The sequence below is a fragment of the Oncorhynchus gorbuscha genome, linkage group LG18, assembly GCF_021184085.1.
Source record: "Oncorhynchus gorbuscha isolate QuinsamMale2020 ecotype Even-year linkage group LG18, OgorEven_v1.0, whole genome shotgun sequence".
Lineage (NCBI taxonomy): Eukaryota > Metazoa > Chordata > Actinopteri > Salmoniformes > Salmonidae > Oncorhynchus > Oncorhynchus gorbuscha.
Genome location: NC_060190.1, coordinates 16,974,843 through 16,996,744, shown reverse-complemented (window position 1 = coordinate 16,996,744; position 21,902 = coordinate 16,974,843). Strand labels below are relative to the sequence as shown.

Sequence of the window (21,902 nt, the reverse complement as noted above, 5' to 3'; positions counted from 1 at the left end):
TGCTGCTAGTATTCACCCTTTATTTTGGATTCTGCCCACCTAGCAATTCGGTTGCTAGGGAAAACTGCACATAGCGCTAACATGTGCAGCGAATCTATCCCGGCTGAACAATTCACATTGTACAACCTCTCTGCGTGCCAAATGGCACCCTATTCCCTATATAGTGCACTATATAGGCCCTGTTCAAAAGTAGTGCACTATATAGGCAATGGGGTGCCATTTGGGATGCATATCCCATGTGGCATGGGCTAAATTATTAAGATGTGGGCATTTCGCGAGGCTAACGTTGGCTCGCGGCGGTCATTATGGCTACATTAGCAGACTCAAAAAAACAACGCACACTTTTTGTTTGAATGCATCCTGGAAGCCCATGAACCAGAGACACTTTTCAGTAGGAACAGTGCTTTTCTTACATTATGTAACTCAACCATCTGTTACTGTAATGCTGAGAAATGTGGCCACAGATGACTGATTTGCTAATAACATATCTGATAGGATGCCCTAAATCTGAAGTCACTATGGGGGTCACTATGGGGGTTGGTTAACTGGTTGGTAAGCTGGTCCTAGATCTGTGACTAATGACAACTTCTGCCCTAATAAGTCCATAAAGTTGGATTACTATAATTGACATGAACATATATCTGGAATGCTGACAAAATGGAGAGTTACCTGCTGCCCTTATCATAACCCCTCTAAGCCCCACTAGCAAAGACAATCCCTTAGCAGAGGGGTGTCAAACTCATTCCATGGACGACCTGGCGCAGGGTCTCCCGAGCTCGGTCCTTGGGATCCAAAAGGGGTGCATGTTTTGTTTTTCACCCTAGCACTCCACAGCTGATTCAAATAATCAACTGATCATCAAGCTTTGATCATCTGAATGAGCTGTGTTACGCCATGCCCAAACAGGACGCGTGCCATCGTGCACAAAATAATTTTGTCCAAACGCGATCATGACACGCAGGTTGAAATATCAAAAAAACTCTGTACCAATTATATTAATTTGGGGACAGGTCGAAAAGCATGAAACATTTATGACAATTTAGATAGCTAGCTTGCTGTTGCTAGCTAATTTGTCCTGGTATATAAACATTGGGTTGTTATTTTACCTGAAATGCACAAGGTCCTCTACTCCAACAATTAATCCACACATAAAACGGTCAACCCGAATCTTTTCTAGTCATCGCTCCTCCTTCCAGGCCTCTTTTTCTTGTTTGGACTTTATATGGCAATTGGCAACTAACTTTCATAAAAAGGTGCATTACCACAACCAACCTCGGTCCATCTCTCAATCACCCACGTGGGCATATGTTCCTAAAAATCAATGAGGAGATGGCATGTGGGTATATGCTTCTAATAATCAATGAGGAGATGGAATGTGGGTATATGCTTCTAATAATCAATGAGGAGATGGAATGTGGGTATATGCTTCTAATAATCAATGAGGAGATGGAATGTGGGTATATGCTTCTAATAATCAATGAGGAGATGGAATGTGGGTATATGCTTCTAATAATCAATGAGGAGATGGAATGTGGGTATATGCTTCTAATAATCAATGAGGAGATGGAATGTGGGTATATGCTTCTAATAATCAATGAGGAGATGGCATGTGGGTGGGTATATGCTTCTAATAATCAATGAGGAGATGGAATGTGGGTATATGCTTCTAAAAACTAATGAGGAGATGGGAGATGCGGGACGTGCAGCACGTTCTGTGTCACAAATAGAATCAACTTCTATTTTAGCGCCTGGCAACGCAGACGCTCGTTGGCGTGCGCGAGTAGCTTGGGTGCAATGATTGAACAACGTGCATGTGTACATTTATTTAGCAATGCTCGCGCACGCCACGTGACCGGTGTGGGCAGCAATCAAGTACAAGGGAGGAGCGAAAACCCACGGACACACAGCCCTCGGTGTAATGACTTTGACACATGTGCACGTACTACTTTCTTTAGAGCTTGGGTGTCAGCCGCGGGGCGTTCTACTGAAAGCAGCAGACGGCTGAGGAGCTTGAATGACATCTCCAGTTACGGGGCCACCCGGAGAACGCCATGAGAAGGAGAAAGAAGTAGAGTTCCAAATGGCATCACATTGCCTATATCGTGCACTATTTTGGACCAGGGCTCTGGTCAAAACTACTGCACTCTATAGGGAATAGGATGTGTTTTGGGATGCAACCAGTCAGAGTTGTGCTGCTAGGCCAGGCTAGTGTACCTTCACACCTAACGTGCTAGGAGGCCACACTCACACAGAGGAAAGTACTAGGAGTCACTCTTCATCCACTGCTTTGGCATCTATGTGGTGATCCAAGTAAGATTTATTCAGGAGAGATTTATGCACTAAATAATTCAACACAGATGCTGAAGGTTAATGTAATATCTTCTCATGTGATGTCAAGAGTACCAAGTATGACACTGGTGTGGGTTGTCATTTAGTTAGACTACTGGGGCCAGTCAACAGTCTTAAATCATGTCCCCCATGTCCCGCTCTTAACAGGGAGTAAACGAGTGTACACTTCCGAGTGAACCTGGAAATGTCCTCGAGTGATATAATGACTGGGACAAAGTGACCCCTCAGAAAATAAAATGAGGTATATCGAGGTGAAACGAGGTAAGCTGGCCATCAGCTGGTTTGATTAATCCAGAGAGCCCTATTCATTATCCGACTTCCTGCCAGAGTGAGAGATTAAAGCAGACGTGTCCAAAGTCACTGAACTTGAAGTGACCGGTTGCGTTCACTAGGCATCAAATTGAGAAGAGTCCAGGTGGTCATTTTGTTTTCCATTTCAGAACGCACCGTTTTAAATGGAAAGTTATTGTCAGGTGTTTGAAAGTAGAGTACAGAGCCAACTTCTTTATGATACCAAACCAAAAGAACTCTGCCAAAATTCAATTCCTACAACTTCAAGCCAAAAGAACTAGCCTGACTGGCCTCCCAATATACAGAGCAAGGTGATGTATGATACTACAGCTCTGGGCCTCCACACACAATGATCTCCTGTCAGACAAGGAGCAGACTCATTCTTCTTCCTTAATGCTCAGCCCCGGTCAACAAGACAAGGACGTTCGGTCCGTCCTGCAAGGCTGTCACTTTGAGAGTAGCCATATGCTTAGCCTGCGTCCCAAAAGGCACCCTACACCAACAGATTTATACACTATATGGTAATAGGGTGTCGTTTGGGATGCAGGCTTGGAAGAGATTTGCCTTGGCGGTGCCCCCTTTCGCTAGGGGTGCATTTTGGGAGGGGTACATTGACAGAAGCTAAGGGAACCTAAGAGTGGAGAGGCGGTGAGAACATGAGGGGTAGAGGGTGGGGTACGGCTACTTACGTCTGTGTCAGGACCCTTATCCGCACCGGGGCAGGAGAACGTGACAAACTCATGGCACCTCTTGTGGACCACAAAACAGCAAACTGCAGAGAGAGAGACAGAGAGAGACAGAGAGAGACAGAGAGAGACAGAGAGAGACAGAGAGAGACAGAGAGTGAGTCAACTTGATTTGTTTTACTGTATCATAGCTTTAGCAGATCTAAATTAGCCTGAAGTCTTGCAAGACATACAACAGACACCACTAAGAGCAGAGCGGGGGAAAAACAAATGTCTGGCTAATCATCTCTCCAGATGGCTTGTACAGCACAGCCTATGGCAGCCAAAGTACTGTACTGTACCACTACCCCACTGTCTCGCAGGCCTTACGGGCACACAAAAACACACACAACGGCACGGCCCAGAGCTCCACATTCTCACAGCCTCATTGAGTACACCCAGTGTTTGGCTACACTAGCACCACACTGGAAACCGAGCGGAGCTCAGACACTGGGGGATAATAGTGGTGGTGGAGCTGAGTGTATTGGCTGCTTGAATAATAGATGGTCTCTGATGGCTCTGTCTTTTAGCTTGGCTACAGATTGCTGTGCCTATAGATCGCTCAGAATTGTAGCTATACCGTCGGTCTCCATCTAGCTCTTTCTCTCACTCCCAACTATAGTATACTGAACAAAAATATAAATGCAACATGTACAGTGTTGGTCCCATATTTCATGGGAAAATTAAAAATTAATGTTGTTCGCTCTATGCTAAATGTTGTTCGCTCTATACTAAATGATGCCACTGTAGATCAATAGCATTTATGCACCGCAGTTAACAGCTACCACTAGTAATTGTTACCCCTTTCACCTTTTCATGACCCAATCATGACCCAATTACTCAATAGCAACGTGTAGGTTACATTATAGTTGCAAATGGTGAGAGGGTGGGTAAAAACGTACTAAAAGAGGTTTTTACACCATTATCACAATTTCTGTAGTTGCAATTTTCACAAACTTTTAGTAGAATGGTGCAACGTGCCCACTCAAAGCTAGGCTTCTTTTAGCTTTCAAATCAACACATAGGCCCTACTGATCAACAGAACCAGCCTAGCGGAGTATCGGCCGGGCCTACATTTATTCAGGGAGTCTGATCTGGCTGAAACAAAGTATGCATCAAGGCCAATGTCTCATGTTAACATTAATGGTGGCCAAATCAATATCAACAACCATGTCCCATCTCACCACCTCCCACCCCTGAGATACTGGCTTGTCAATACCCCCGCGAGACCACAACCCATAACTTATATGACCACAGCCACCCACATGAAAGCAGTCACGCCGTAGATCCAAATGATCAATAACTGCCATAAAGCTGCAGTGTAGCTGGCAAATGGTCTGAAGTATCCAGATCATTACGAACTGCCACATGACCCCACGGAGTGTTATCAGCGAGTGAACAGCGAGTGTGGTCGCAACAAACCAACGCGCAATAAAAATGACCGCTCAAATTCTATCCCTTACTCACAATTATTTGGTTCCTGAATCACGTCACGTAATGATATACAGGAGGTAGACAATTTTCATTTGCGTGGCACAACTTGCTGCGAGGCCGAGAAGGAAGACAGTGCACTGTCAGGCCCCAGCAGTCAGAGAGATATACAGTGGTCTGTAATCTCTAATAAATGCAGAGGAAGATGTGAACTATGGTCTCTGAGGGATTAAAAACATCCATAATAATGAGACACATTAGACTAAAGTCTCGCAGCAGTTCAGTGGATGTCTATTCTATTTTGGTGCTCCCAAACTGCTCTGAGAAGTGTGTGAAACCTGCTGCTCCAGAAGAAATTGGGTCATTCTGAACAATAGGGAACATTGCTGTTCAGCTAAGACTGCAAAAAAGCACATGACCCAACCTATAACCTGCCCTGAAGTGATCGTTTCTTTATGAGACTTTCCTCGCTAGTGGTTGAAAGAGAAAGGTCAAAGGGCAGAAGGCTGAAGAGGTTACGGCCACATCTCCATGGATACAGGCCCTGGTGGCCTTATTAGAGGGGCTATCTGCCGGTGAAACTAGATCCACTGTCCTCCTACAGGCCGAAAGGAGCACTTACTGTAGGGCCTCACAACTCATCCATCACCACCGCCATTTTATAGCAACAGTCTCATTAAGGGCCTAAAGAACAAGCCTTAATGCAACTGCACTGTTGCCATAGGTTAATGCGATCAATTTTGTAGACTTGTAAATACAGGGGGACTGTATTGAGTGATGATTAAAAGCTAATAGCAGGACCTTATTAATCAGGGTTTCACGGCTCTATGAGATGTATGAGCTGAGCATGCAATAGCTGTACTTGGATCAGTGAAACTGTCAATGGCTACGAATCACTATACAGTTCCTGGATCGGGTGCAATGTGGACAAAGTGGTGGATTTGCACAACTGCACTTGGATCAGAACAAGAAGTACAGCTAAAGGGATAGTTCACCCAAATTACAAAATAGCACATTGGTTTCCTTACCCTTTAAGCAGTTTCTGGACAAGGTATGACAGCAAGCCATGCTTTGGGTTTATTTCCCTGGCACTGTTTCCAAATGCTAACGTTCTAGCATTTGTGGCACAAATCCCATCCAAGTCCTGGTAGCGTTATTAGCATGTTTTGTACAACATATCCAAACCCAACCGAAAGTATCTCAACAAAGTCACTTATAGATGATTTGAACATGATACGTGAAAAATGCTTAAATCTGAACTGTAACTTGAATGGGAGTCATGGTACCAATATTATAATTTTGAGCATTTGGAAACAGTGCCAGGGACCCTTAAGAAGTTCTATTCAATTTACGCCTAAAATGACATACCCAAATCTAGCTGCCTGTAACTCTGCCCCTGAAGCAGGGATATGCATATTCCTGGTACCATTTGAATGGAAACACTGAAGTTTGTGTAAATGTGAAAGGAATGTAGGAGAATAACACACAATAGATCTGGTAAAAGATAATACTAAGAAAAAAAACCCTGTTCCTTTGTATTTTTTTGTACCATCATCTTTGAAATGCAAGAGAAAGGCCATAATGTATTATTCCAGTCCAGGTGAAATTTAGATTTTGACCACTAGATGGCAGCAGTGTATGTGCAAAGTTTTAGACTGATCCAATGGACCATTGCATTTCTGTTCAAAAGGTTGTATCAAGACTGTCCAAATGTGCCTAATTTGTTTATTAATAACGTTTCATGTTCAAGACTGTGCACTCTACTCAAACAATAGCAAGGTATTCATCCACTGTAATAGCTAGTGTAAATTGGAAAGTGCAGTTAGATTAACAGGAATTTAAGCTTTCTGCCAATATCAGATATGTCTATGTCCTGGGAAATGTTCTTGTTATTTACAACCTCATGCTAATCATATTAGCCTACATTAACTCAACTGTCCTGTGGACGGGACACCGATCCCGAAGAGGTTTTTAACCAAAGCATGGATTGTTGTCAAACATTGTCAATGGACTGCTTAGGGGTAAGGAAACCAACATGAATGATCCCTTTAACAACTGTAGACTGATCACTTTTAGGCTGTACCTAGATCAGAAATAACAGACTCAAAAAGATAGCGAGACTTTGTTGGACCTGGTGAGGTTTCATAAGGTTTTGCTTCCACGGGGAGAAGGAGATGAGCTGGTGAAAACGGCATTAGAAGAGCAGAGAGAGAAAATGTCATGTTGACTTTTAATGAAGGGTCTCGCTGTGATCTCATTATCACCAATTATGGAGGGGCCACAATGCAATGTGGATTTGACAATAAATACTTATTACATCTTCAAAAACCCCTCCAGCAGCAGATCAAGGGGTAATTATCTAAATGATAATGCCTCTCTTTCCATGCAATCGATCCTGACTCCTATCAAACCATGCCCATTCTAATGTTATGGCGAATGGTTGCAATTCAGAGACGTTCGTTTGTCATTCCGTGCTGTAGAATGAAGATTGAGAATGGAAATGTGCTTGGGATCTGGAATAAGGGATCTGGAATAAGGGATCAAGATATGTAGACATCAGCGCATTGACTTATGAATGAAGTATGTGTCAGAATAATACGATTGCGGGAGGCGAGGGTTTTACAGTCGACCTTCGGCAAACAAGGCAACCCATTGCCGGCTCTAACAGCAGGCTGTTCAACGTCACTCCGGCTCAGTCACTCCACTGTTTCTTTTAGCGCAAAGCATAAACAGGCACGCATTTACCGGCTTTTGCTAAAGAACCGTGGGATTGCTGTGAAACTCGTTAAAAGGGTCATTAACGGTTTAGAACAGTATGAGGAACATGCAAACAAAAACATAGGTTTGTTGAAAACTGCCGGTATGAGGCAGCATGTTTTTTGTTTTGTCCATGTACTTTTAGTTAGAACATTTGGGTGAGTTTGACCATAACAAGTGTAATTGTAATAATTATATTGATTTACAATAACCACCCTTTAAGTTGGCACAAATGTGCCGGTTCTAATGGTGAGGTGAGCCTCCAAATACAAGTCTACTGAACTCTAGCTGAAGGCTTGATAGTCACTTCTGTGTGTCTCAGTGTGTGACGTTATCATGTCTGCCTCTCAAGAGCACGTGTTGAAGAGCAGAGCGCCCTGCCTCTTAACCCGACTGTGTCAGGTCTTCCATGTCACGCCAAAGAGACTGAAAAATCAAGGACAGGGGAGCGGGACAGTCGGTCACCACACCAGGGAGAGAGGGAGTCTGGAGACCTGAACCTCCAATCGAGGTGGCAGTGAATCAACTTCGACCCAGACATGGCTAGTCAGAGGGTGGGTGGAGGAGACAGGGGATAGGAGGGAAGTGACATTGGTAGAATGCTGCTTTCATCATAAACCAACCCGAGAGGCCATAAATAAGGAAACTACCATAACGCTGAAACACTAGGCACAATAATGCAGAGTACTCAGCTATAATGGACCAAATAATCGTTTTCAAATCATACAGTAATTCTAAGACATTCAAATCGGTTTTATTTTATTTCGTGTGGTGCGTATTATGGCCTCAACTGTCCATGGTCTGTAATAATTTGCATTGCAACGCGGCGAAACCAAGACCATTAAGACAATGACGACAATTATGATCACCATAGCAACGATAACGATGACGATACAAATGATAATGGTGATAATAATAATAATGATGAAAGTAAGGATAATAATAATAATAAGCACAAGCACTTCGCTACACTCGCACTAACATCTGCTAACCATGTGTATGTGACAAATAAAATTCAATTTTAATTGATTTGATAATAATAATAATATGATGATGAGTGGTGAGTCAGTGGTCAGGTTAGAATAATATCATAAACTTACAGATCCAGAAGTGGAAAGGGTGGCAATATTTCCCCAAATCTACTCCTCTCGGATATAATATAAACCGTGTCCTGAGTGGATGACAGAAGGAATAACCATCCATCATGTCAAGTGACGTCGTGGAGGAGTTCTAAAACTGGAGAAAGAAATTCATTCAGACATTGTGTCGTGTGATTGATTCCCCCTCAAGTTTGGCCAACTCCAATATTTCTGTTTCAATGGGAAATAGGGAGAAGAAGCGATGGGTTATAGATTTGGCTGGGCCATCTCAGTGGTTGCAATAGTATAGATTAATAGTCAAAAAAAGCTTCTTCACAAAGTGCATTTCTCAATAAATTATTTTGCTAGGATTGTCTGGGAGGGGTCTGAGTGGGGAGGGGAAAACTGAAAACTGTTATTGGCAGAGAGGTTTGGAACTTTCTTTCTTATTGGTCTATTAACTTATTTATCGCCTGGCCATATCACCAGGCAGGCCAAAACTCCATCCCATCAAAACAGGCTAAAATTTCAGCCACTTTTCTTTCCAAACAGCTCTTACACTACAAGGGCATTATCATAATTTTCACAATTACACAGTATTATTCCAACATTATAGTGTGGAAATTTACAAAACACTTGGAAATCACATTTTTCGACTGCCTGGGACCTTTAAAATCATTGTTACAACCTTGATCGAGAATTATGTTGGATATACAGTCTCCCTACAGCTATTCTCTGCATCAACACTCATAATGCAAATCACTCTATGTTCAGCTTCTTATTGAAAATCTATCATTTACTGTGGCTTGAAGTCATACTCAATGAAAATCGTGAATTTCCAACATAATACATCAACATAATGACTGGACCGCAGTAGGTATTTTAATCAGATATCTCCCAAACATAGATTTCTCAGAAGCTTGTTAGATGGGTAATTGCAATAAAATAATAAAGCCCTCTATCGTCTTCATCTGTAAAAAAAAAACTTCTGGCATTTGGGTCATAAAGCTGAAATAGTAGGTCTGTTAGAGCATAGCATAGCTTCAGTGACTTTTACAACCCAGAACTACTGCAGCTTCCTCTTACCTAGGCATCATATAACCCATACAATATGCATCATATAACCCATACAATATGCATCATATAACCCATACAATATCCATCATATAACCCATACAATATCAATATAACCATACAATATCCAATATAACCCATACAATATCCATCATATAACCCATACAATATCCATCATATAACCCATACAATATCCATCATATAACCCATACAATATCCATCATATAACCCATACAATATCCATCATATAACCCATACAATATCCATCATATAACCCATACAATATCCATCATATAACCCATACAATATCCATCATATAACCCATACAATATGCATCATATAACCCATACAATATGCATCGTATAAACCCATACAATATGCATCGTATAACCCATACAATATGCATCATATAACCCATACAATATGCATCGTATAACCCATACAATATCCATCATATAACCCATACAATATGCATCGTATAACCCATACAATATGCATCGTATATAACTCCATTGTCGTGATGTGTTAAGAGTGGGCTTGACTATACTATCACTTATGTGATGGTCATCAAGCATTGACTGATGTGAATGTGTTTACATTTGTCATGTCACTCAGTGTGAAAGCCATGAATGGGGTTCAGACTTGTGATGTCAGGTTTATGATGTCATGTCATTACTCATTCAGAGACATAAGGGTTCCTGCACAGTGTTAACCAACTAGCTTACTGTTTGATGCTCTGTTTGCAGCCACTGTGAAAGGATTTAGATTTGTCATGTCAGGTTTATGTCATGTCATTACTCATTCAGACGTACAGTAAGGGCTCCTAATTCCAGCTCAGTGTTAACCAACTAGCTCCCTATACTGTACGATGCTCTTCCTCTCCACCCACTGTACTGCAAAATATGGTTTGTGTTCATTATTGCAAACTGTTGCAAGATGTTTAGCACAGCAATCTCTTAATGGACTAGTTCAGATAGAAAACTGAGTGAAACGTGGAGGTACTTCTGTTTCGTGCCTACTAAACACTGCCCTGGTGGAGGTTAGTAGGGTGGAAACTGTGATTCATCTCAGAGCAGCTTAGCTTAAAGTCACTGGAGTCTCAGCCGGGGCTAGCAGAGGTTTCATGAGGGAAATGGAGGAAGAAGCTGCTCAATGTTTCCCCTAAATGTAATTCCCCTAAGAGGAGGCTAGTAATTCCTCAGTGCCGGGTGGTGAGTAGAGAGGGAGGAAAGGAGTTTAATCTGATTCGAAGGGAGGCTTTAGGACGCTTGGGTAGGTGTTTAGTCCAACTTGGGTGATCTGGGCCGGGTGAGAAAGTCACTGCTTCCTTGTGTGCAAAGAAAGGCAAATGGACACACTCACATCCACAGCTGTGTCACCGTAGGGTTAATTTATGTTCTGTAACTGGACCACACACACATAGACAGTTAACCCTTTACACTCGTGTGGCCTGTATGTATAGGGCTAAATTGAAATATTTCTAACAGAAGTAATATGAAAAGTAGGGATGCACAATATAAATCGTATCGGCCTGATGTCTAGTTTAACGCCGATGCTAAAGCCACCGTCCATACCTATATAACATTAGGTACAGGATGTAATGACTCTACGTAACATTTTGCACTACACGTGCAGCACAGCATTCCTAACCTAGCCCACAATGTCTGCTGTGTGGATCGAGCAGTAAACAAGTCGAGCAGTCATTTGAAAGAGAATTTCAGCGAGACAACTAAGAGGCAAAATCCATTAAAGCCAAGATAATGGAATTCATTGCCCTTGACAATCAACTGTTCTCTGTCTTGGGTGATGTTGGCTGGTCCTTCACCGGTACTCACTACGAATTGCGCTATTTTTCAGATGTTGCACTACCGGAGTTACACAGTAATAGTGTCACTGCTATTAGCTTCACAACATACATACTATGGAACGCTTTTAGATCTTTGTGTCAAAAAAGATACAGTAGCACTGTCAAAGCTGTACAAAAAAAGTCTGCAAACAAGCAAACACCGGCCACGAACGATGTGTTTACAATACGCGTTGGTAATAAAGCATCATTTGTTCGACCGCAACTTCTATCTTAGCTAGCTTTAGCTTGGTACCGAGCTAGCACCAATACAACCAGCCTGAAAACAATGACCAGTAGAAACTGCAGACATTTTTATTATTCTTAGAAATGATTTAGGAATCCTTGCGAGAGTAATTAAGAGCTAGGTTGCCACTTGTTGTTTGCCTATTGAAATTGAACTTCAGTTCATAGCAAGCTACTTAAACCCTGTTGCCCAAAGCTAACGTTATAGGCAGCCAGCTAGCGTCATCTGGCTAGTGAGGCTTGACCGGACCGGATTGTGCTGTGAAGCTAGCCACAATAAGGATTAGGCACAATAGTGGAATTTGCAGTTTGCCTTCAGAATATGTATGCCATTGACAGTGATGCAAATGAATACAAATAGTAGAATTATGCCATACTTTTCTTTTGAAGGCTAACACGTAAAGTCCACTATTGGGGCTAATCCTTATTGTGGCTAGCTTCACATAGATGGGTCCGACCACCACTAATCAAATAAGAACTGTCTTACAAATAAGGGTTATTTTAGATGATGACACCTAGCTATATAGTTAGCTAGCTATCTATAGCTACTGAATCAGATGTCATGTTGCTATGTTTTGGGGAAGAACATTGTTTGCATCCATGAGCTAGCTAGCTTTTTTTAATGACCAGCGCTGTAGGTGCGCGAGACAACTTTACCAGCATCATAGCATACATATCAATGAATCGTTGTGACACATGAAATACGAGTGATAGCGTAATCAATGTGTAAAAACTATGTAAAAAAATTATGAACGCGCAAAATTATTATTTGACGTGCAGTCACATTCAGGTCCTGATTGGTCAACAAGCTTATTTGACATGTCAAATAACACTATTTGACGTGTCAGGTAAGCTTGTTGACCAATCAGGACCTGAATATGACTGTCTTTTTTGACACACAATGACCCAAACGACATTCCATAGAAATCCTGGTTGAGAATGAAACGACTGAACAAATGAGCAATGAAACAGCACAGCAAGTGAAAGAAAAAGGTTATGATTATGTTTTACTGGTAATGGGGACATAAGTAAATGCCAACTAAATACCTTTATGGTCAGCGTGGCGTGTGTGTAGCTTTTATTTAGCTAGGCAAGTCAGTTAAGAACAAATTCTTATTTACAATGACAACCTGGACGACGCAGGGCCAATTGTGAGCCGCCCTATCGGACTCCCAATCACGGCCGGATGTGATACAGCCTGGATTCAAACCAGGAACTGTAGTGACGCCTCTTGCACTGAGATGCATTGCCTTAGACCTCTGCGTCCATGTGTGTGTGTTAACCATTTAACTTTACTAGAATGCTTAAAAGGCAGCAATGTTTTTTATATCGGTTATCGGTATCAGGTTGTTTTGTCAAAGAAAATGTCGGATATACATATTTCACCGCATGTTAACGAAATTTGAAAATATTCTGGATACATTCAGCAACATAAGACTATTCCTGGAAAGTGTGGGGTAGGTGCAACAAATTAAGTGTGTACAGTTTCAAGCAATTTCAATGTCATCATCAACTTTAAGGTACATTGTTCAGCTCTCCGACAGTAGCTGAGCTGTTGAGGAACTGAAAGAACACTCTGCATCCTCGCCGTCACACAATTACTGTTGTTGTTTACGTATTCCAAAAATGTTCCATTATAAATCGCAGTCTGGATCAGTTGAGCATGATTTGAGAGCTTGTTCTATTGCCAACATGACTAGCTAACCCATACGGCGCAGAGCCAGAGCTCTGACGTCATGCATAGCATGTTACTCCACAGCCATTGTGTTCCAATTTAGGCGCTTATTAGCCATTTTCAACCTGTATTGAAGTATGAATGTAAAGGACTACACACATGCATACTGTACACACACACAAACACCAACACTACAAGTGCTGCAGAAACTCAACAAGTGGTCACAGTTATTTGAGTGTCTTTATAAGTTAACAGCATATACAGTGGGGAGAACAAGTATTTGATAACCTGCCAAATTGGCAGTGTTTCCTACTTACAAAGCATGTAGAGGTCTGTAATTTTTTATCATGTGTACACTTCAACTGTGAGAGACAGAATCTAAAACAAAAATCCAGAAAATCACATTGTTTGATTTTTAAGTAATTAATTTGCATTTTATTGCAGGACATAAGTATTTGATACATCAGAAAAGCAGAACATTTCCTGTAGTTCTTGACCAGGTTTGCACACACTGTAGCAGGGATTTTGGCCCACTCCTCCATACAGACCTCCTCCAGATACTTCAGGTTTCGGGGCTGTCGCTGGGCAATACGGACTTTCAGCTCCCTCCAAAGATTTTCTATTGGGTTCAGGTCCGGAGACTGGCTAGGCCACTCTAGGACCTTGAGATGCTTCTTACGGATCCACTCCTTAGTTGCCCTGGCTGTGTGTTGTTTCGGGTCGTTGTCATGCTGGAAGACCCAGCCACGACCCATCTTCAATGCTCTTACTGACGGAAGGAGGTTGTTGGTCAAGATCTCACGATCATGGCCCCTCCATACTCCCCTCAATACGGTGCAGTCGTCCTGTCCCCTTTGCAGAAAAGCATCCCCAAAGAATTATGTTTCCACCTCCATGCTTCACGGTTGTGATGGTGTTCTTGGGGTTGTACTCATCCTTCTTCTTCCTCCAAACACGGTGAGTGGAGTTTAGACCAAAAAGCTCTATTTTTGTCTCATCAGACCACATGACCTCCTCCCATTCCTCCTCTGGATCATCCAGATGGTCATTGGCAAATTTCAGACGGGCCTGGACATGCGCTGGCTTGAGCAGGGGGACCTTGCGTGCGCTGCAGGATTTTAATTCATGACGGCGTAGTGTGTTACTAATGGTTTTCTTTGAGACTGTGGTCCCAGCTCTCTTCAGGTCATTGACCAGGTCCTGCCGTGTAGTTCTGGGCTGATCCCTCACCTTCCTCATGATCATTGATGCCCCATGAGGTGAGATCTTGCATGGAGCCCCAGACCGAGGGCGATTGACCGTCATCTTGAACGTCTTCCATTTTCTAATAATTGCGCCAACAGTTGTTGCCCTCTCACCAAGCTGCTTGCCTATTGTCCTATAGCCCATCCCAGCCTTGTGCAGGTCTAAAATGTTATCCCTGATGTCCTTACACAGCTATCTGGTCTTGGCCATTGTGGAGAGGTTGGAGTCTGTTTTATTGTGTGTGTGGACAGGTGTCTTTTATACAGGTAACGAGTTCAAACAGGTGCAGTTAATACAGGTAATGAGTGGAGAACAGGAGGGCTTCTTAAAGACAAACAGGTTGGTAGGTGATCAAATACTTATGTCCTGCAATAAAATGCAAATGAATTACTTAAAAATCATACAATGTGATTTTCTTTATTTTAGTTTTAGTTTCCGTCTCTCACATTTAAAGTGTACCTATGATAAAAATGACAAACCTCTAACATGCTTTGTATATGGGAAAACCTGCCAAATCGGCAGTGTATCAAATACCTGTTCTCCCCACTGTACCACATTATTGCTAGGTGAGTACAGTTCAAAACATTGCCCTGTTTGGAAGGCTCTGTCCTGTACAGCCAGTGTCTACTGCCTTGAAAAGACCAAGCCAAGAGGAGAGAGGGAGGGGCCCCCTCATGCAGGGAAACGGTTGTCTGTTTCCAAGGGAACAAGCACAGTAAGGGCAATAATGTCAAAATCATACAAAATTAAAGAGACCATCTCTCACAGCGCCATCAGTAGCCCAGGGTGGAAGGGCAAGAACAGAGGTGTGTGTGTGTGTGTCTGTGTACACGTCTGCCTGCGTGTACGTGCATGAATACACGTGTGTGTGTGTGTGTGTGTGTGTGTGTGTGTGTGTGTCCTGCATGTGTGTATGTCAGGCATGTAAGTGATGATTGCCCTCCGCTGTCATCAGCGTTCTCTCTTCACGGAGAGGAGACATGGACCTCCTGTTGCACAACACTCTAGATATTATAGAGCCCATGGTCAAGATGACAGCCAGGTACAACAGTGGTGCAGGGAAGGGATTTTCAAGGATTTTTGACAGGGAACACAACTCAGTCTTTTCAAAACATGAAGGCCCCTCCACTCAACACACACATTTGAAGGAGGGCATCATCCTTTGGGAATTGAGACCATCTCTTGAACACCCACCGCACTGGTCCTTTGGGAATTGAGACCATCTCTTGAACACCCACCGCACTGGTCCTTTGGGAATTGAGACCATCTCTTGAACACCCACCGCACTGGTCCTTTGGGAATTGAGACCATCTCTTGAACACCCACCGCACTGGTCCTTTGGGAATTGAGACCATCTCTTGAACACCCACCGCACTGGTCCTTTGCAATAATTACTCAGCCAAGGAGACCTAATGACTTTAGCTGGGTCATTGATACCCTTTTAGTTCCAACAGAATCATCATCAGCAACAAGGTACCCAAATCTACATTTTGATCCAGAGCTTGTAAGATGAGTAAGTAGGAAGTGGAAGTCCCACGATGTATACACTCTTCCTGGAGTGCAGGTTCTGCATTCAAAGTGCCAATTATCATCTTCTATTGACTAAATCCTTGCAGTATTCAACAGATGATTAGGGGTCTTACAGGCTTGGCACACAATGGAAGTTTAGGGAACGTAGATGACACCGGTTATAATCAGAGCTCCATGGAGAACAGACAGAGGTCTACAGGCTTGATCTATAACGGAGGTGTCTGGAATGGTGTCAACACGTTGTTATTGGCTCTCAAAAGAGGATCCTCACAGAATGGAGGTTGGTGGGAAACACGGTTGACACTCTTTTACAATGGCCACTTATGGAAGGCGATCAGAGGCATGACACAGAATTGAGCATGACACAAAATGGAGGTTGGCCGAACTCAATCGACTTTCTACAGTCCATATGGCCACAGAGGCTTGACACAGAATGGAGGTCACAGGAAGGCAGTCGCTGCTTTTTACATAATGAGCACTTATTGGAGACGGAATCTGTAGGAAGGAACACTGGCAGGGGGCACATGGAGGAGGCGGGGCAAGATGCATTAATAATCTGCCCATTCAAACGGGAACTTATGGCGTCAAAGGCCACGGTAACAATGATGCCAAGGTAACAATGTCGTCAAGTGGAGAAGCTGAACCAGGTTGATATCCGGCTTATAATGAGGGTCCATTAATCATTGATAATTATGTGAGACTGGGTCACTGGGAAAGCGTTAGAGTAGCCTTCATAAAGGGCTCCGATGTGACTCTTCACGGTACAGTCGCCACATGTTTATGATGTAGCAAAGCTACCCAGGCTTCGTTTCACAGCAACAGGTACAGAGCCACTGTACCAATGGAATACACTCACTCTAATCATTGTACGGGAACATGGCCTCGATTCATTATTCCATTTTCCAGATGGTATAGCTGTGTGAGATTATTACCTATCCATCAACTATCCCTTGGATTACAATTCAATTATGCAACAAATAATGTCTTTCGCAGGTAATGCCACTCACAGTATTGCTGTAGGAATAGCGCTATAGGAAAAATTTTTCCCCAGGCAATTATTCAGGAGTATTTTAATTCATTATCTGTTGTTGATTGAACCAAGCTGACCTTGTCTGGAAAATAGATTAGTTTGGGTGAAGTGAAGCCGTTTACAGACCTGAAAGACATGGTGGTTTGGATCAGATTGGTTTTTGTGTGTTGAGATGATCTTGACCATGTTCGTGTATGTATGTATGTATGTATGTATGTATGTATGTATGTATGTATGTATGTATGTATGTATGTATGTATGTATGTATGTGTGTATGTGTGTATGTGTGTGTGTGTGTGTGTGTGTGTGTGTGTGTGTGTGTGTGTGTGTGTGTGTGTGTGTGTGTGTGTGTGTGTGTGTGTGTGTGTGTGTGTGTGTGTGTGTTGCTTTTGACCGTGTTTACCATCTTCCTTTGAGGAGCTAAACACCCTATCACACTCCCAACCTCACTGCAGCCTTTTAAAATTGTATTTATTTATTTAACTAGGCAAGTCAGTTAAGAACACATTCTTACTTATAATGGCGGCATAGGAACAGTGGGTTAACTTCCTTGTTCAGGGGCAGAACGGCAGGTTTTTACCTTGTCAGCACGGAGATTCGATTTCGCAACCTTTTGGTTACTGGCCCAACGCTCTAACTACTTGGCTACCTGCCAACCAAAGACGTCAGACACTATTTTTGAATAGCAAACGGATTTGGCACATTATTCAACAGATAATGTAGATCTGACAAAGATCTAAAAATCAGTATAGAGACACGTGAGTTTGGCTACATTCAAACTTAAAGTTGTACTATTACTGCTGGAAATGTTACATTACATTAACGCTACACATTTGCTCACTACACAGTCCTCTTCAATTCTCCAGGCAGAATAAAGATAGAATGCAGAAGTTTCCGAAACTAGGGGTCGCGACCCCATGTGGGGTTACCTGATATGAAAATAGGGAAGCAGGAGAACTTCTAAAATCCGTCACAATCTACAGACACAATATCCATTAAGACAAAGTGAAAACAGGTTAAGATTTTTTTGCAAATGTATAAAAAATACATTTTAAAAAGATACTTTATTTACATAAGTATTCAGTTGTGTTCAGCCTTTGCTATGAGACTCAAAATTGAGCTCAGGTGCATCCTGTTTTCAATGATCATACTTGAGATGCTTTTACAACTTGGAGTCCACCTGTGGTAAATTCAATTGATTGGACATGATTTGGAAAGGCACAAACCTGTCTACAGTGGGGCAAAAAAGTATTTAGTCAGCCACCAATTGTGCAAGTTCTCCTACTTAAAAAGACGAGGCCTGTAATTTTCATCATAGGTACACTTCAACTATGACAGACAAAATGAGAAAAAAAATCCAGAAAATCACATTGTAGGATTTTTAATTAATTAATTTGCAAATTCCATCTGAAGCTGGCCAGGTGGAAGCAACTCCTCAGTAAAAAGCACATGACAGCCCGCTTGGAGTTTGCCAAAACGCACCTAAAGTACTCTCCGACTGAGAAACAAGATTTTCTGGTCTGATGAAACCAAGATAAAACTCTTTGGCCTGAATGCCAAGCATCACGTCTGGAGGAAACCTGGCACCGTCCCTACAGTGAAGCTGGTGGTGGGCAGCATCATGCTGTGAGGGTGTTTTTCAGCGGCAGGGACTGGGAGATTAGTCAGGATCGAGGGAAAGATGAACGGAGCAAAGTACAGAGATCCTTGATGAAAACCTGCTACAGAGCACTCAGGAACTCAGACTGGAGCGAAGGTTCACCTTACAGCAGGACAACGACCCTAAGCACACAGCCAAGACAACGCAGGAGTGGCTTCGGGACAAGTCTCTGAATGTCCTTGAGTGACCCAGCCAGAGGCCGGACTTGAACCCGATCGAACATCTCTGGAGAGACCTGAAAATAGCTGTGCAGCAACACTGCCCATACAACCTGACAGAGCTTGAAGGGATCTGCAGAGAAGAATGGGAGAAACTCCCGAATCCAGGCGTGCCAAGCTTGTAGCATCACACCCAAAAAGACTTGAGGGTGTAAATCGCTGCTAAAGGTGCTTCAACAAAGTACAGAGTAAAGGGACCGAATACTTATGTAAATTAAATATTTATGTTTTTAATTTTTAATAAATAAGCAAAAAAACAACAATTTAAATCAATTTTATAATAAGATTGTAACCTAACAAAATGTGGAAAAAGTCAAGTGGTCCGAATACTTTTCCGAAGCTACTGTATATATTATAATAGCATCTTTGCATCTCAGAATCATTGTAATGTGGTTAACATTGGAAATATAAATGAGAATTACTCAAATCTAAAAGATACAATTTAACGAAAGAGTACCCTTAGATCATGGGGAAAGCCGCACTCAGACTTCCGACGTCAGTGCGTTCAAGACAACTGGGAACTCGGAAAGAATCTATCTCCGCCTCCCAGGTGGCGCAGTGGTCTAAGGCACTGAATCGCTGTGCTACCAGAGACTCTGGGTTCGATGCCAGGCTCTGTCGCAGCCGGCCGCGACTGGGAGGTCCATGGGGCGACGCACAATTGGGTTAGGGAGGGTTTGGCCGGCAGGGACATCCTTGACTCATCGCGCACTAGCGACTCCTGTGGCGGGCCGGGCGCAGTGCACACTGACCAGGTCGCCAGGTGTACGGTGTTTCCTCCGACACAATGGTGCGGCTGGCTTCTGGGTTGGATGTGCATTGTGTCAAAAAGCAGTGCGTCTAGGTTGGGCTGTGTTTCAGAGGAAGTGTGGCTCTCGACCTTCGCCTCTCGAGTCCGTACGGGGGTTGCAGCGACAAGACAAGACTAACTACTACCAATTGGATACCACGAAATTGGGGAGATAAAGGGGCTAAAAAAATTAGTTTTGAACGGTCATCCAACTCGGGAACTTGGGCCTCTTTCTAGATATCTACCTAAAAATCATGACGTCATGATTTTACCTGTATTCTTTACAAGTTCCCAGTTGTCGTGAAAGCAAAGTAAAACTCATAGTAGGCTACCCTTCGCCAGCTCATATCTGTGTGAAGCTGGATTCACTGCTCTCGTCTGCATTAAAACCAAATATTGATCCAGGTTAGATGTGACAGCAGAGATGACGGGAGAGAGATCACTGTCGAGATGACAGAGATCACTGTCGACCACACTCCCTGATTTTGAGAAGCTCCGAAGCAACATGTATCCATCACACCCATCTCATTAGTGGTGGTGAGAAGAGACATTATGTCAGACTAATTTGCAATTCACTCTCATAGCGCCACATTGAAAGTATGTGATGGTGAGTTGAAAAGACAAATCAGAAATACTGTCAAAATGCATTTCAATTGACTGCCATAGCCCCAAATAAAAAAAGTTAACATTTGCTGTTAATTACATAATTTTTTCACCTGGTTGGGGGTCGCGAGAATTTTCAGATATCAAAATGGGGTGGCGGGCCAAAAAAGTTTGGGAACCCCTCATATAATGAAACATGATCATTGTCAACGATGCTTGCACTGCAGAGAGTCGTTAGAAATGAAACCATAAACCACTCGCCAGAGGTAATCGTCTGGTATATTAGGCTGAAAGATATATTAGGCTGTTTGTACTCTACAGCAAACCTGGCCTGACAGAGACAAACATCTAACCTGGGTTGTATGCAGCCGGGCACTCTGTCAACATAAAAATAAAATGAGTGTTTCTAACTGGACAAGTGGTCCCTCCCTGTTTCAGCCCGTTTTCTTCCATTTATTTCCTAATGAACAGGACCCTGACTAGTCGACGGGACATGAACATCTGACCTGACATTTTCTCTGTGACACTCCCATAGATAGATTTCAGAAGGCCCTTAGCTCAGATTGGCTGGTGGTCCAGCCTATGGCTGGTAGGCGCATTACCAGTCCCTGTTTAGCTCTGTTCATCATCAATCTTCCTGCCCCCATAGAGAGTGGGTGTGACATGTGGTCAGACCATCCATTTAAACACACAGCAGGTGACAGGGCAAACAAGCTCTGGAGGTTGATCGACAGCAACACAATTCACTTGCTGGAACAATGTCTACAGTTGAGGCTCTGTGTCTGTCAATCACCATCAATATCACAATAAAAGGATTCCCCATCTTCCACAGGTAAGGAATTGTAGATAAGTAAACTGCTTTTTGTAGGGTCAATTAGAACCTGATCAATAAGGGCTTTCAGAAGGAAATGGGGGCAATACAGTATGGTTATGTTAACTGAGGCCTAACAGGTGATTTCACCTGTACAATGCACAAACACAATCCAAAAATGACAATGCTAACACAGCCTTATTGTCTTGGATAAAGCCACAAGTATAAACCACTAGAGGTTCCAGTGTGCTTCTGAAGCTTCTAATCGTGTGGTTTTTAGTTAGCAGCTACATTAGCCCCACTTAACAGGCTTACAGCCTTGATCTCTTCACTTTGTGTCGGAGATAAACATCAGCGAGGAGACTACAGCGCCGCATTAGCGATTAGCACGCCACGCCATCTGTGGTGCTAGCAGCTAGCGGCCTAGCGCTAAGCAACGGCGGAGTTTGAAGCTCATGTGTGAAGATGTGTTCCGCTACGGACAGCTCAATAAGCCCCCTGGCCGTGGTTGGTGCAGACAGTGATGACGGATATGATGCAACAAG

At 42.9% G+C, this 21,902-nt stretch overlaps 1 protein-coding gene across 2 annotated transcripts in view; it reads right to left on the bottom strand.

Moving 5' to 3' along the window:
* The window catches only part of LOC124004184 (protein kinase C alpha type), a 220,711-nt gene that overhangs the window by 140,565 nt on the left and 58,244 nt on the right, over positions 1-21,902 (bottom strand). For both annotated transcript variants that reach the window (XM_046312951.1, XM_046312952.1), the window contains exon 3: positions 3,330-3,412. In XM_046312951.1, coding sequence (XP_046168907.1) covers positions 3,330-3,412 — 83 coding nt within the window. The remainder of the gene's footprint in view (positions 1-3,329; positions 3,413-21,902) is intronic.